The sequence below is a fragment of the Sphaerodactylus townsendi genome, linkage group LG03 (genome assembly GCF_021028975.2).
Source record: "Sphaerodactylus townsendi isolate TG3544 linkage group LG03, MPM_Stown_v2.3, whole genome shotgun sequence".
Classification (NCBI taxonomy): domain Eukaryota; kingdom Metazoa; phylum Chordata; class Lepidosauria; order Squamata; family Sphaerodactylidae; genus Sphaerodactylus; species Sphaerodactylus townsendi.
Genome location: NC_059427.1, coordinates 120,096,530 through 120,112,322, shown reverse-complemented (window position 1 = coordinate 120,112,322; position 15,793 = coordinate 120,096,530). Strand labels below are relative to the sequence as shown.

The following is a 15,793-nucleotide window of genomic DNA, read 5'->3' as shown; positions in this document are numbered from 1 at the left end:
CAGGCAAAGGATCGCGCTTTAGTTCTTCACATGAAAATCAGTGGGGTTTAACAGCGCTTAACAGGGTTACCTACACTGCTTCCCCAAAACTAGGTCTTAGGTTTAATGCCCAGAGGCAGAGGCCCAGAGCCCAGAGGCTGGGGCCAGCCTAGATGTGTGTAGGGGGGGGGGGCGTGGGAGCGACTCTGTGCGTGCCCACAGAGAGGGCTCTGAGTGCCACCTCTGCCACCCATGCCATAGGTTCGCCACCACTGGAATAGTGGGTGCATAAGCTCTGTCCTGTGTTTCTTAGCTAACTATTAAGCCTTTTGTTTGCCAACCACATCTCCAGTTGTGAAGACAAGGAAATGTGAGGGCTTCCATTATCACCTCCTTTTCAAACTCACCCTCTGGAGCCTTAGCTGTACTCTGAGAGGAATGCTGATGACTCAAGAGACTCACCTGTCATGATATATTTTATATATTTAAAAAAGGTTCACAAAAGGGACATCATCTAATCAGCATAAGTTTGCCAACACAGAGGCAGGAGACAGTCAGTCTAGGGACAAGGAGCAACAGTTGACCTTTAACATGATTGGTGAGTTCAACTGTGACTCTAGACCAATGAGAGGCTGTTGCCGGGGTGGGGGGGGGAAAGTATCCTTGTTAAATGTATAAGAACCAATGCATTGTATATGCTAAGTTCAGTGGTTGAGTCTAAGTTCAGAGAGTATGTGTTCAACTTTGTTTTTGCTGAAGAGTTCTGTATAGTTTTATAGTCTTGTATAGCATAGACTTGTGTAACCTTGCAACTGCTAAAGTAAAACCTTCCTATGGAAAGAACATATTGTGTGGAGAGTATTCTTTTCCAAGTGTGCTAGGAGGCTGCAATGAGTGCAAGAAGACTATAGATCTTCTCATCTTACCAGAGTGACTCTGCTTTAAACTCTGCTGATATCACCCTCAGTGTTCCAGAGCTATCTGCCCATCTCATGGTTGCTCCACAACACCAGAAACTGTCTGTGAGCCAGGAAGCTGACCATCAGCTATAACTTGGCCCTGGTTCTTTTGGCAGAGGGTAACTGCTGTGCCTTCGCAAAGCCAAAAAATTGGATAAAGGGGCTCTGTAAAAATAGCATGGAAACAATGGAGGGGTTCCATATGGTCCTCTATGCCATAGAAGGATAGGACTCCTTCGTCATAGTCCAACTTGACTCCAATTAATTTGCATAAGGGCTTTTTTATCTTCTTGAAATCACTGTTGTGGTAAGCCCAATAGCAATCTTCTTGAACATGCAGTCCCCAGGAGAGCTCATCTAGCCCAATGGTGAATGTGCGACCAGCCCTTCTCTTTCTTGGGATTTTCTTGTAAGCAACGCCAACAATGACAGACTGGCCAGACAGCTTGACTTCCCAGTAGTGATTGCCCTGGGTGAACTGCTGTGCACACAGGATCTGCCATGGCTCAAACCTTTGTGGGTCACTGCACAGTGTACTGTGAAAGCCTTGAGTGTGTTTGGCCTTCCGGCTCTGGTCGGACAATTGCAGATATTTGTTAGCTGTGGTTGAGTCAAAGGTCAAATTCCGATGATCTGCAGAAATATTAGGTGGAGGAAAAACAGTATTTAGCCTTCACTTTCCTGTATAATCTATCTACTTCCCTCTCCCCATTCAACAGAGGTGTAGCGGGGAAACATGGCACGCCCACGCCCCCCTGTGCTCTGTGGTAGCTACACCCCCCACGTCCCACTTACCTGAGCCAGTGGTGGTCTCGGGCAGTCTGGCAGGGCGGGGCCAAGGTGTGCCCGGATACGGCCTCCGTGAGGCAGGGCCGAGGAGCACTTGGCTGCGGCCTCCGCCAGGCCAGGTGTGGCCCTGCTAAGCCACTCCTTCAGCCTCCGCTGGCTGAAGGAGCGGCCTGGCAGGGCCAGCCAAGAGGGGGAAGGGGTGTGGGGGCGATGTTCTGCCCCCACATGACTGAACGGGGACCCACCCGGTGCATTTGTCCCCACCCCATCCCGTGGTAGCTATGCCACTGCCATCCCACCTCAAGGACACATTCCTCATGGCAAGTACACTGAAAAAGGAGTATTTCAGTATGACAGGAGAGAATTGCAAGGTTGGCACACAGCTCTAAAGAGCCCAAAATACAAAGTTACAATCTGAAAAAGGAGACATAGTGACTTTAGTACAAAGATATATTTTTCCTTCCACAAAATTCATATTCTAAGTTACTCCCAATGTGGAATTTGGGAGCATCATAGCACCTGTTTGGGTGTTTTCCAGCATCGGCTTGCCTGAGTCTTGGGGACCATATCTAAAGCGTTTGCATAGAACTGGAAAAAACAGCTTCCAGTTTCTTCCTACCAACAGATTTGAGTAGCTCACCCTGTGCAGGTGCATTATAGCCATGCCCCCTCAGCTTGGTCACTCACAGTCTTAGATCTCTGGGCTTGGAAGGCGCTCTAGGAGAGAATGTCCCCTTTCTTTGTATGCTGAAACCAAACAGCATCTGTTTCTCATCTGAAGCTAAGGACCAATCCCTGATTTCTTCTTCCTCCTCAGTGGAGGATGTGCTGCAGAGGAACTGAATGTGTGTCTGCAGGTGCAGCCATTCAGAAGCAGCTGCCTCCAGTGGGGCAGAACAAGGATGGCTGCCTCTACCCACGGCCTCTTGTTGCCCTCCCTCTCTGAAATGGCACAGCACCTCCTGCCATTTGTTTTTAGAGTCTTGCCAAATTCTTCTCTCCCTTTTACAATGTCAGCACTTGCTAGCACAGACATATTCAGCACCCTGAGCACATACGTGGAATTACTGAAGTTGCAATGAAACATTTCCTCTTTTACCTTTTCCTATTAGCTGACAAGGTGAGAGCAGGCTCTCATTCTGCCACCAGGGAGAGTGGAATTATGGTTGTGAGGAATTCAGCCAGGGCAATAAGTGTGAAATTCTATGGCGTGCTTCTTGTTAGACTGGAATATGGATATGGTGACAAAGACCCTCTACAAATAAGGGATGCTCTCTGTTTCCTTGAGAGCAAATCTTTGGCAGATGGAAGTCCTGTCTTGCTCAAAGTTTCAGAGCAGCAAAGCTCACAACTGCCTTGTAGAAATTTGTTCTGTGCCAGGCTACCTACGAAGAGGTGCCAATGGGTACCAGCAGTTCAGCTCTGTGCCTAAATAAGGATAGTAAGAGAAGCTCAAGCAGAGGAAGAGAATGTGCATGTATGCAAATGTATACACAAGAATGTCCTTTATTCATTGGTTGTTGTCCGTAGTTACTAAAAACATTTACTGTCATTTTCGGCAGCCACCGTTACAGAGTGCTTTCTGCTTTGATCATGTTCTACCCCTCATCAGAGAACAGGAAAAGCCTCAGTTGCTTTAGTTGAAAAACTGCATCCCTTGTAATTAAACGAATAACTGCTGTAAGAGCTTCTTGTATTCTTGACTTGGAGCAGTCACACTAAGTTAAATGAAAGAAGACTCCTGTTAAAAAGCAGGTGTGATTTTTAAAAAATCAAAATGATGGGGTGTGATGAATGTGTGTGAAGAAAATGTATTGTCGAATTCAACTGGTTGTGGGTTTTCTGGGCTGTGTGGATCTTGTTCCTAACGTTTCGCCTGCATCTGTGGCTGGCATCTTCAGAGGTGTATCACAGAGGGAAGTCTTATTACAGCAGGAATGGATCATATTGACTTTTTCCAGGGCCATTTTCATTTCCTAGTCCACTTCTGGGAATGTGGGAGCTACAAACGCATGCAAGGATGCAGTATCCAGAGGTGTGAAATGGATGGTGGGCTTTTCTCTTCTGAAAGGGCAGCTATAATTTGTACAAGTTTGGAGTTCCTTTGTTACAAGTTACATTGTTACAAGTTACATTGTTACAAGTTACATTGCTAGTGGCATAGCTAGAGGGCGCCAGAGGGGCTACAGCCCCAGGTGCCACTCCCTGTGGTCATGTTGGGGGTGCATTTCAGGACTGTTCCCCCAAATGTGCCTCGCCTTGAACTCCCCATGGGGTTCAGGGCAGGGGCGCAGTTGAGCACTGACCAGCAGGTCTGGCCCCACCCCCAAACTCCACATGGAGCTTGGGACCGGGGCCAGCTGGGTTGCCCCGCCCCAAACTCCATGTGGAGTTTGGAGGAGGCACAGACTTGTTAGTTACTGGCTTCAGCTTCCCCAGATGCAGCTTTAAATGGCCAGGATCAAACTGAGCAAGTTGAGCTGACCGACTCCAGCTTTTTCCTGGCTGTTCCACCCCGCAAGCTCCACCTCTGGTCAAGTGGGGAGCAGTTGCGAGGGCATGGAGTGCATTTTATTCATTTTACTCAGCTGTGCCCCTGTACACTGCCCATGCTGAATAAACTGCTAGTGTGAGCAGTTCCTTCCTCACTGAGCACATTAATGGAACCAGTCTGCAATATGAGTGTGAGTATTTGGAGATTTATTATCCAAATAGATGCAGTGTGAGGACCAGAAGGAACTGAGATATATCAATACACTCATGGCCCTGCTGCTCTACAGCAGCCTAGAAAGTCCCTTACCTTTTAAAAGACGTATTCTTAACTCATTCTCTGGAAGACCCTGTGCAGCTCTCACCATGACTACCTTTGGTTCCAGTGAGGCTGCAAAACAAGAGACCAAAAAGAAAGAAAGAAAAAGAAAAGAGGAAACTAAACAGCAGGAAGAAATAAAACATTTGCATTTTTCAGACAGTGGACTAGTCAAGACTCAGCAATGTGTTGTGGAATCCTTATTAGCAGAGGGGTACCGTTACACATTTAGTTGGGAAAACATCTGGGAACTGTTCATGACTTAGTGGTATAACGTGTGTTACATGCTGAAAGTCCCAAATTCAGTACAATGGAATCTCCAAGTAAAAAAATTAATTATCTGAAGTAGTAAGTTTCAGGAAAGACCCATGTCTGCCTGAGATCCTACCAGTCAGAACAGACAGCACAGTACAAGAATCTAAATGCACTGATGATGTCACTTTGTTTACAATGCAGCTTTAGATGTTCATATATTCAGATTTTAATAGAGATGTTTCTTGCACTGTGGCCTGATTATAGGGGCTTCATATGTGAGTGTCACTCGTTTCCACTGCAAATGTAAAGCATTTCCTGCGGCAACAGAGCATTTACACAACAATTTTCTTTGCACTTTCCTCGTTTTGGCCCTCATGGCCACCACCAGCGGGCTTTAAAAAACAGCAACTACTAAATTGCTACAGTGTAATAATGTTATATCAGACTGTTATCATAATCTGCTAGTTCCGCTGAATTCCCATCTTTTATTTTTAAAGCCTTTTTTTGTTCCAGAGGTATAAAGTGTGCACCACCTTCCCATCACCACAGAAAGAAGCAGAGACTTGTTCTAAAAAAATGAAAGCTTGAAATCTAGAGGAATCAGCAGATCACAGTAATAGATGGTTGTCATATTACTACACTGCAGTGATCTAGCAAGTGCCCGTTTTAAAAAAAATGTTCTTTAGTGGCAAAAGAATTTTGACTACAATTTTCCCCAAACAATTGCATCATGCTAAGGTTCTGAAAGGCTGCATCAATGCAGAGGAAACCCCAGGAGGTAGAAAGCCAGTATTGTGTAGTGGTTAGGAGCAACAGACTCTAATCTGGTGAACTCAGTCCTCCACATGAAGCCTGCTAGTCACAGTTCTCTCAGAACTCTCTCAGCCCCACCTACTTCACAAGCTGCCTGTTCTGGGGAGGTGAAGGCAATTGTATGCCACTTTAAGACTCCTTAAAGATAGAGAAAAGTGGGATATAAAAACCAACTCTTCTTCAGAGATGAAATCTTATGATGTATGAATCTGGCCTTTGGCTGACCACCTTCTGCACTGCCTAGCCCTCCAGTTAAGATTGTCTTTCTCAAGTTCTGCTTTCTGTGCCCCTGCCTGCAAAGGTGAGGTGAATGCCAAGAACCACCATGGCTTTTTCAATGTTGGCACCTCATTTTTTGAATACCTTCACCCCTAGAGGCTTATCTGGTACCTATGGTATTGTGTCCTTTGAATGCCCGTCCAAAGCATTTCTCTTTGCTGAGACTTTTAATTGAATGGCCACCTTTTAGCTGTTTTAATAGTCTACTTTTAGCCAGAGAATTGTTTGGTAGATATATTTATTTATTGTATTTATACTATGTGTTTCTCTCTAATGGGGAATCAAAATCACGTACATTGTTCTCTGCACAATTTTATCCTCACAGCAACACTGTGAAGTAGGATAATGTATAATTGGTAGGCTCCTATTTTAGCAGCTGTATTCACTGCTATTGATATTTCAGGGAAAATACCATATATATGGCATCAAGTCATAATCATTTCTGGCTGTAAAAATTTACTGTTTGCTTTGCCATCTAATTATTGCCCCATTAGTTTACTTTCATTTCCTTAGAAATTATATACTGCCCATCTTAAGTAAAGATCCAGAGACTCTACCCTTGTGGTGATAGCTGTAATTGAAACTTTGCCTCATTTTGATTTTGTTATTATTTGTGTTTCTCTGTAAGAGCTAAACTTATTGCTCCTGACTTTAAAGAAACCTTTTTGATTGAGATATTATAGGATTCTGCTATAACCGAATTTGGCACAACTGGCACACTGCAGTATACCTTTTGAGTGGTCACAGGCTTTATGTTGAAGACCTGGGGGCCAATTTTACATAGCTTTCTAACAATTGATCTCATTAATTTAAATGTTTTACTTGTATTTATAGTCAGATAGCGAATGCACTGTATTATCTCTCTTGACCGCTGAGGAAAGCCAGTGGGCTGAAACACATCTGATTTTAGGTCAAAGTGTGACATACAATTTCTTGGTCATGTTGTTGTGATTTTAGGCACATAATGCAGGCTACCATGGGTCTTCTACTATAGGATTTTAATTTGTAATAAATGCATATGTGTTTTTGCTATACAGTAGTCTTTTATTTGGTTTGCCTATTCTTGATTTTTTGGTACTAAATTGACCCAAGAAGACCCAGCAAGTTTCCATGGTCAAGTGGGGATTTGTATGTGGGTCTGCCAGATCCTAGTTTACCACTCTAATCATTATACCATACCAGCTCTTAACTGTTGTTTCGTTCTGTTATATATGAGCGACGGACTCCAATCTGGTGAACTGGATTTGTTTCTCCACTCCTCCAATGAAGCCTGCTGGGTGACCTTGAGCTAGTCACAGTTCTTGGAGAACTCTCTCAGCCCCACCTACCTCACAAGATGTCTACTGCAAGGGGAGCCATTTTAAGTCACTTTGGCCGTTTCCGCACGGGCAATGAATGGCGACCTGGAGACGGTAAAAACGCCGTCTCCAGGCCGCCATTCGCACGGGGGGCGCAGGTGCAACGCAGCCGCGCCGCCCTCGCGGCCTGAAGCCGGCGTTTCCCCAGAGCGCTTCCCAGCGCTCTTTTTGGGGAAACGCCGCCGTGAAGCCGCTGCTGAGTGAACGGCAGCGGCTTCACGCCGCCTCCCCCACCCGGCACTTACCTTGTCCCCGGGCCTCCGGCACGTTGCCGAGGCCTGGGGACACGCCCCCCTGCCCTGCGCCGCTGGAGCAGGCGCGCAGGGCCAGGGGGCGTGTCCCCAGGCCTCGGCGACGTGCCGGAGGCCCAGGGACATGCCGGGTCGGCCGGGCGCTGGCGTTCCGTGGGGCCGGCTGCCCGGCTGTTCCCAGGACTGTCCATGCGGATGGTCCCAGCGTCGGCGTCATAAACGCCGACCCGGCCGTTTCCGCCTTCGTGCGGAAACGGCCTTTGAGACTCTTTAAAGGTTGAGAAAAGAAGGATATAAAAACAAACTCTTCTTCTTATGGCTTGATTTAATATTGACAATTTTATGATGGTTGTTTTTATGGTTTTATTGTGTTCGTTTTTAATTTATGAGCTTCCTCAAACAACTCTCTGAAGGGATAGCATGTACTCTCTGAAGGGATAGCCCTTCGGGGGTTGGGCGGTCTATAAGACTGAGAAATAAATAAATAAATAAATAAAATACATTCTCCAAATAATTTCTATTTTGGCACTCATTTCTGACAATCTGCTTTCAAAATCAACGCTGCCACTGACCTTTTATTCCATCCTACAAATATCTCAACATTACATTTATTACAACAATAAAAGCTCCAGTAAGCCACTGAATACCTGACCATTCTGATACTACTCTCAATCTCCGCACCACAAAGAAATAAAAACAGTAATTACATTGTGTGTCAGCTGCTTCTTGATCCAAGGAATTTGACAAAGCTTCCTGACAAATGCAGGAGACCTTATTGAAGAATTTAGTGACAGAGTCCACGTTGCCAGCCAAATCAAATTCAAGAGCTGGAGGAACTTCCAAGCTGCCAATAACAGGGAGGAACAGAAATTCCTACAAGAAATGTTTTAAAAAGTTAATCCACAAAGTTTTTTAATCTATGAAAATAGAGCTGATCTTCTGCCTTGTTTAAATGCAGTGGATTCTGGAACCTATTATTTGTCATTGTCCTCTCTTCTTCCTCGTCTAGGATTCTGGTTCAGACAGAGTTGTAGCAAGGGGGAACAGTGCCCGGGGCACACGTGCGCCCCGTACCCCTGTCATGCCCCCGCATGGGGGGGGGGGGGCGCTTGATGCATCACACTCACCCCAACCTTGGCGCTATGTCACTGGGTTCAGATGTCACCCCCCTTACCCTGTCCTCCTGCTCCCCTGCCATGGCTTTACCTGGCTTAATCCTTGTAGACTCCTCTTTTTCCTCTGTGGCTCATAAACTGAATTCATATGAACAAATGCAAACTTCTCATGTAGGGATTTATTCAGAAACTTGGGCCGTATCTGCACGGCCCGTTTACGACACCTGGGGAAGCCAAAAGCCCCCAGGTCGCGTCCACACAGGCGCCGCTGCTGCAACACAGCAGCGGCGACCTAACGCCTCTTCCCTCCCCAGCGGCGTCAAACGCCCTAAACAACAACCCTTTAAAGGGTTGTTGTTGGGAAGGGATCGTCTTCCCGGCCAGCGGTGCGAACAGCGCCGCCGGGAAGACGCTTTCTCCCGCCCCTTACTGTGTCTTCCTCGTAAGCCTGCGGGGCGTCGCAGCCCGCCCACACTGTCCTCCGACCTCCAGGGGTCGGAGGGCAGCGTCAGCGAAGACTGCGACGCCCCGCAGGTGACGGTGGAACAATGCAAGTGGGGCGAAGAGGCGACTCCGTCGCGGAGCAGCCCTGCCTTCTACCGGCCTCGTTGCTTGCTCGCGACGCTTTAGCGTCGCGAAATAATCCATACGCCGACGGAACTCCTGCCGGCGTGGGGGCGCGAGGGGGCCGTGCAGAAACGGCCTCAGTAAAGAGAAACAGCCTTCTTGGTTGGCCTGTTAACATTTGCTTGCTTGTTTCTTGCTGATTTAAAGTGATAATGTGCCTAACAAAACTTTATAGGCATTTAATATTATTTTGTCCTTGTTTTTCTCCAAAAGAAAGATAGATTTGGATAGTTATATCATGTATTTTTTCTCTGCCTTCCAGAGAAGGAATAGTCTATGTCCCTGTGGTAAATGAAGACATCCTGTGACTGTAGCTAGGGATGAGAACAGCCATACATTGGTAACACTCAACCCAACAAATTCAAACAAGCTCTCTAATTTAAAAATTCTGTTCATCACATCTGCATAGGTTGATGGGGAGGCATGTGTGACAAGCTTTGTTTTTTCTTATCGAAGGGGAAAAAACCTAAGAATTTTGGGATTTCATTTTGGTTCATTTTGGTTCATTAGGTTCATTTTGAACTATCAATCTTCCTTGCAGTTTCCAGGTGTTCAGGCAACTCCATCCAAGGGGCCTGGCGCCCAGCCACAGTGCTGCAGCTGCGCCAGGTCGTGGCTCCCATGGAGGCTTCCTGGCGCCGTGGGGAGGTTTGCATCACGAGAAAACCTCCCCACTTCCAGGAAGCCCCCATTGGGCTTAACGGATGGTGGCACAAGTCCCAAGCCTGGGCCGCAAGTGTAACAGTAGCAATGACTGAGCCGCCTAATGTCTGCTTCTCTCCTGGGCACACCCTTGAACTGCTTCTGCAAGCCTCCTCCTTCTCCTTCCCTCTGTAAAGGGAACACCTAGTCATCGGAATTTCCCCTCAGTTTCTCTTCAGTCTTCTTCTTTGCCATGGTGGGTGACTCAACAGTAAATTCTGTCCTAAAGTTTCAGCTGCCTTACTTGATAGCCATTAGTTCTTAGCTAATCTTTTTTTTTTCTAGCTGAGAAAAACATGATTTAAAACTTCTTTCCAATCTCAGCATACTCTGTGTCAAACATGAAGTTACTGTCTAGCTACTACACGAATATAGTGTGATCCTGAAAAACACTTAATTGTTCCTCTCTCAAATTCTGTTGGAAAACATGACTTCCAATTGAGTAAGGTCATCTACGGATCTGGAATTGCCTCTGAACAACACTGTGGTTGCAGTGTTTATAAGTGCAAGCTGTCAGTTACAGTAAGGTGGATTCCGCATGGGCCAAAAACAGTGGTGTGAAAACAGTGTAAAAGGGTTTAAAACACTGTAAAGGGGTTACACCGTTTTCACAACGCTGTTTTTGGCCCATGCAGAATCCGCCTAAGCGACTAAGGAAAATGTTTTGCATAACAATTATACACTTAGAGAAGTCCCTGAGCTTCAGGAACAGGGAAACAGATAAAATAGCGATGTTTTTGAGAGAAAATTTGTTTACACAGTGTTACTAGAAATATATAGCAATGCAGAGTTGTTTATTATCAAGCACTAAGGCTTTGAAAAGCTGGCCAACTAGAATAACTACACAATAAATGAGAACTCCCTGGTTTAAGAGGACTGAGTCTCACATAGCTCAGCTTTACATCTCAAACAGCAGCCACTCATATCTATCTGGCAGTTCAGAAGAAAGCCTATGCTTTCACTCTGCTGGTGCATTGCTCAAGTGCCTTGTGTGGGAGCAAGCATGTCCCCCATGAGCCATAGAGGGAAGGTTTTGCTGTGAGCCCTGTCATCTGGAGAATGTGTGGGACTGTGCAATATGCTGTGAGCATGGCACAGTGGTGTTACTCTATGTAGTATTTCTTCAGTACAGCAGGATGGAATGAGCACATCCATAAAGGAGGGTTGGGCAGTTTGTTTAATCACCCTGATTCCCATCATCTAGCTCCTTCAGAGGAACTGCATGCTAACTGGCAAGCGTCCTATTATGAGTACACAGATACCTCCAGAAATGCCATGTCATCAGTACAGGCCAGCAGCTCCTGGGCCTTCTTGTTGTGCTCATTAACAGTGGCATGTTGGTGCTGGAGCTGATCCCAGTTCTCTTGCACTTGGCCTAGTACAGCAACCTGCTCCGTTTCAATTCTCTCCAGTGCCTTCCTTTGGCATTCCTTCAGGGCTTCGCTGAGCTGGACAAACTTTTGCAAAACCCCTGATTTTAACTTCTCCGAGGAATCCTGCATGAAAACGAAGGGGAGGATTTTATCCAACAATTTCCACACTAGTCTCTTCATTCTAAAGGTTGATTCCGTGTTTCTCTCTGACAGGAAAAAAAATGCTATGGGGCAGAATGCAAAGTAAGAGGAAGTGATCTTTGCAGGCATCAGCTGTTATTGAGGAAGAAAAATAAGTGAGTCTCTTGCTCATTTAGCAGCTGCAGTTTCTACTGGGTGGGGGGCAAATGATGGGAAGAAAGTACTTGTTCCTTTGGAGTGATGTCTGTGGACTATTTTTATTTATTTATTTTATTGAATTTAAACCCTGCCCATTCCCAACCATGGTCAGGCTTGGTGTGGCTTACAGACGTATAAATAATACACATTAAAATATAATATTAAGATAAGACCAGAGAAACTAAAATCTACCTTAATATCAACTGTCTGCTTCTCCAACTTCTGGATTTCTTCCTTGATTTCCTTTTCCATCTTATCAGTTTTCTCCAGTGTGCCCTTTAAATTCTCCTGCCAAAGAGTCCCAACAAGTTTCAAGTATTTTACCGTCTTGCACATAACTCTATGACATACAGAATACATGCACACAGAATGATGTAAAGGTAGAGAAAAAAGCAGGGGAACTGGGGAAATGACATGAGGTGAGAAGTTTGGTGGAATAAAGTGATTTCATAGGAAGGGGAGAAGCTTTTGATCTGGATGCAACATCACAAGAGAGAATATCACTGGCCTACAAAGCTCCCTTCATCTCCAAACCTTAGCCTCTACCTCCAACTCTCTTGGATTGGTCCAAGCTGTAGTTGGCAACCCCAGTAAGTAGAAATATTATAAAATGCCATACATCGATCACTGTTGGGGTTTTTTCCCTTTGCACTGAGAGCAGGAAGCCTTCCCTACACATTTAAAGCAAATGCCCATGTGACATTGTGCTCAATATGTAAAGCTCTTTCCCTGCCCAGTCAGAATAGGGCAGTGGTGGCGAACCCATGGCACTCCAGATGTTCACAGACTACAATTCCCATCAGCCCCTGCCAGCATGGCCATTTGTTTGGTTGTCACCATCATGTGATCATTTCTCCCAATCTGTTTGGTTACTAGCCTCACAGTTGCCAATGGGCAAGTGCATAGGACAGTGGTGGCGAACCTATGGCACTCCAGATGTTCACGGACTACAATTCCCATCAGCATTTGGCCATGCTGGCAGGGGCTGATAGGAATTGTAGTCCGTGAACATCTAGAGTGCCATAGGTTCGCCACCATGGGAATAGGGTGTCTTAAAGGATGCACCTTTAGAAGAAATTATCCTGTTTCTGGTTTGGTGTTTTAATCTCACTGTTCCAAAAAGGCAAATGTATCATGGAAGAGGAGAACTCTAACCAAACAATGAGCCTAAGCCTGCCTAGGATTGTTCTGTAGTATAGCTGGGTAAAAAGGTAGAGAACTAAGCACTCAACCAGCTCAGGATGTATGTATCTTGTGGCAACTGGCAGTGTGCAAAACCATCCAAATTCCAGACCTAGATATTCTAAGTGGCTAAAGTAACATATGGTGTTTAATTCTGATGCAGAAGATTGTCCTTCCCACTAAACTGTAGACAAGTGAAACTAGAATGGGTTGGGAAACTAGCATTTTGTCCATGTGCAGGAGCTAGGTACACTTACCTCTGCATAGATCAAGGTTGTAAATTATGCTGGTATGGTCTAGTTCTGAGGTCTGCAACCTGCGGCTCTCCAGATGTTCATGGACTACAAATCCCATCAGCCCCTGCCAGCATGGCCAATTGGACTCAAGTTATTGAACAGTTTTGCATACATATCCTTCGCTCTTCTCACTTCTCTTACCTCTTTTAGCTTTCGCTCCTCTTCAAACAGAACCTTCTGGTGGTTTTGGCATGTCTTCACTGTGCATATACAGCAGATAGGCAGATTCTCAGTCTTACAGTAGAGCTCCAATGGCCGCCCGTGCCTTGGACACCTCCTTTCACGAATTACTGCTTCCTTCTCTGGTTCAGGTGCCCTCAGTTCTCCCATCCTGACAACCTCTACAAGACTTTCAAGTTGCACAGTCTTGCTGAGCTGCGGCCTCTCTGGGAAACTGTTCCTGCATTCAGGGCAGGAGTACCCATTCTGACCAATAGGTCCCTTTTCCTCTTTGTCCCAGTGGCTGCTGATGCACTTCTCACAAAAACTGTGCCCACAGGGTACAGTCACAGGAGTGGCAAACATATCTAAACAAATGCAGCACGATAGCTTATCTTCCAGCTTCTGAGAGCCTTGAGAAGCCATCCTGCCGAAAGCAGCTACAGTAAAGACGAAAGGAAAATGAAAGCAATGCACGAGGCCAGCTCAGCTGTTACGTCTCTCAAGGAGGAGGAGCTGGCCACAAAAATAAAGGCCCTCAGCCAACCAGGCTCTTAGCAAGACGAGATTAAGAGGGATCGCACCCTTCCTAAAATATCGTCCTATCCTACCAAGAATGCAGAACGAAGCCATGGGGAAATTCTACCCCATGTTTAAAGACTTTTGAAAGAGAACGTAGAACTTGCCTAAGTTTACAATGACATGTCTTATTGACACACACAGAGCTGCATTCACAACTGAGCAGACGGAGCCTAGAGCATTATATCCTGCAGATATATCCCTTCCCTCCCAACGCTCCACCCTCAAAAGTTTCAGGAATTTCCCAGTCTGGAGTTAGCGACCTTCGACTGGATTAACTTTAAGAGCAACTGAGCACCCCCACTGCAGTCCATTAAGAACCAGCCTTTCTGCAGAAAGAGAAGAGAGAGCAGCCCCCTCCGCTGACTGAACAGCAGAACAACAGTTATACACTGCTACTGTTATCTGCATAGCGTTTTTCATTTGTTGTAAGTTACCTAAGAATTTTTTTTAATACTGATGAATACGAATGGGTTAAATACACTTCAAGCAAGGCCATTTCACTGAGGGGGTGAGAATACTCTGCAAACACATGGAAGTTCTCTCTACATTTTGCTCTACTGTATGCTTTTAATTCTCAAGCCAGGGCTTTATTATCCATAAGGCTGACTAGGCTGAAGTCTAGGTGCCCTGCAGGGACTAGGGGCCCATCGATTTTTGTTTTGTTTTTCTGAGGCGCTGTTTCCAGCCCCCTAGGGCTCCAATGATTAAAGACACTTTGCACTCAACTAAGGTATGTTTTGATGGGGGGGGGGGGGGGGCGGCACCAGACCAATAGCACGCTACCGTCAGACTTGTGACGTCATTCTGCCTCTTCACTTATTACACCACTATAAGCAGTACAGTCTAGTTGTGTCCTTGATCATGCATGTTCGAATGTTACCATGAGCCATTGGGATCAGCCAAAACAGTTTTTATTTATAATTTTTTTTAAAAAAAGAATAAATGGCAGCTAACATGTACAAGCACAAGTCATGATTTCAAAAAAGAAAAGTAAGAACAATTGCACTGTGAGAAAAGAGGTCAGCAGACTTTATTTCAACTGGGTATTGGTGTCCATGTGAATGCTGAAAGTGTAAATGATGGCATAAGTACCTGAAAATCTAGGAGCTTGTCCATGGCCTGTCTACAACCCCTTTCCCTATTATTCAATTAATTCCAAATAGGATGCTTCAAGTTTTGAAGCAGTTCTGTCAAAGCTAGAGATTAAAAATTGTAGTGATGCACTGCTGACCCAGCAGCACCGTGGTAGAACGTTGGGACGTAATGGACCCTCACACGGCCTTGCTGTTAAGCACGCGCCCCCCTCCTCATCCCCTATGAGTCACGGTCATGAACTGTCTGGCTCAGTCACGGTAGCAGGGACAATGGTCTTGCCCCAGGTGAGGATTAGGGCTCAGGCATTCGCTCCCCTCTCGCCGCATTAGCCAGGTGAGATCATGCATCACATGATGATCTCGGAATCCCGGTCTCCGCTCATCTCCCTACCCACCTCCTTTACTGCGCCCTGGCCGAGCCCTAATAAAGGTCACGAAGACCAGCACACAGGGCAGAGTTGTCAAGATCCGAAAACCAGCTTCCTGTTGCTGGCGCTCTCCGTAGATGAAACCTCCTCCAGCGTCTTTCGCCTATTCCTTAAGCGGCGACCAAAGGGTTGACTACAAGCTGGTGCCGAAACCGGGAATCCTCGAACCTCCACCCTGCTCACCGTAAGCCTGGGGAAGGGCAGCGATACGAGAAGTCCGCTGGATCCGGTAGCATCCAGGGACCACCGTTTGGTATCGCCTGTCCTCTGGATGGTAGCATCCAGAGACCGCAGCGTCCTAGGACACTCTCTGCGTCCGGCGGAACACCGGCGGTGAGTATGGGAGCTTGCAAAAGCAGGGCTTATGACAAGAAACCGCGTTGGCGAACTGAAAGCGTTAACGA

The 15,793-nt window shown here is 46.1% G+C and overlaps 1 protein-coding gene across 1 annotated transcript; it reads right to left on the bottom strand.

The window, feature by feature from the left end:
• Positions 1–834: 834 nt before the first annotated feature.
• TRIM65 (tripartite motif containing 65) lies at positions 835–13,728 on the bottom strand. The gene is made up of 6 exons (XM_048492107.1): positions 13,268–13,728; positions 11,841–11,936; positions 11,199–11,432; positions 8,200–8,365; positions 4,528–4,608; positions 835–1,571 (listed from the first exon to the last, which is right to left on the bottom strand). Exons 1-6 carry the CDS (start codon positions 13,709–13,711, stop codon positions 970–972), a joined length of 1,623 nt encoding a protein of 540 aa, XP_048348064.1. The 5' UTR covers positions 13,712–13,728; the 3' UTR covers positions 835–969.
• Positions 13,729–15,793: the final 2,065 nt, after the last annotated feature.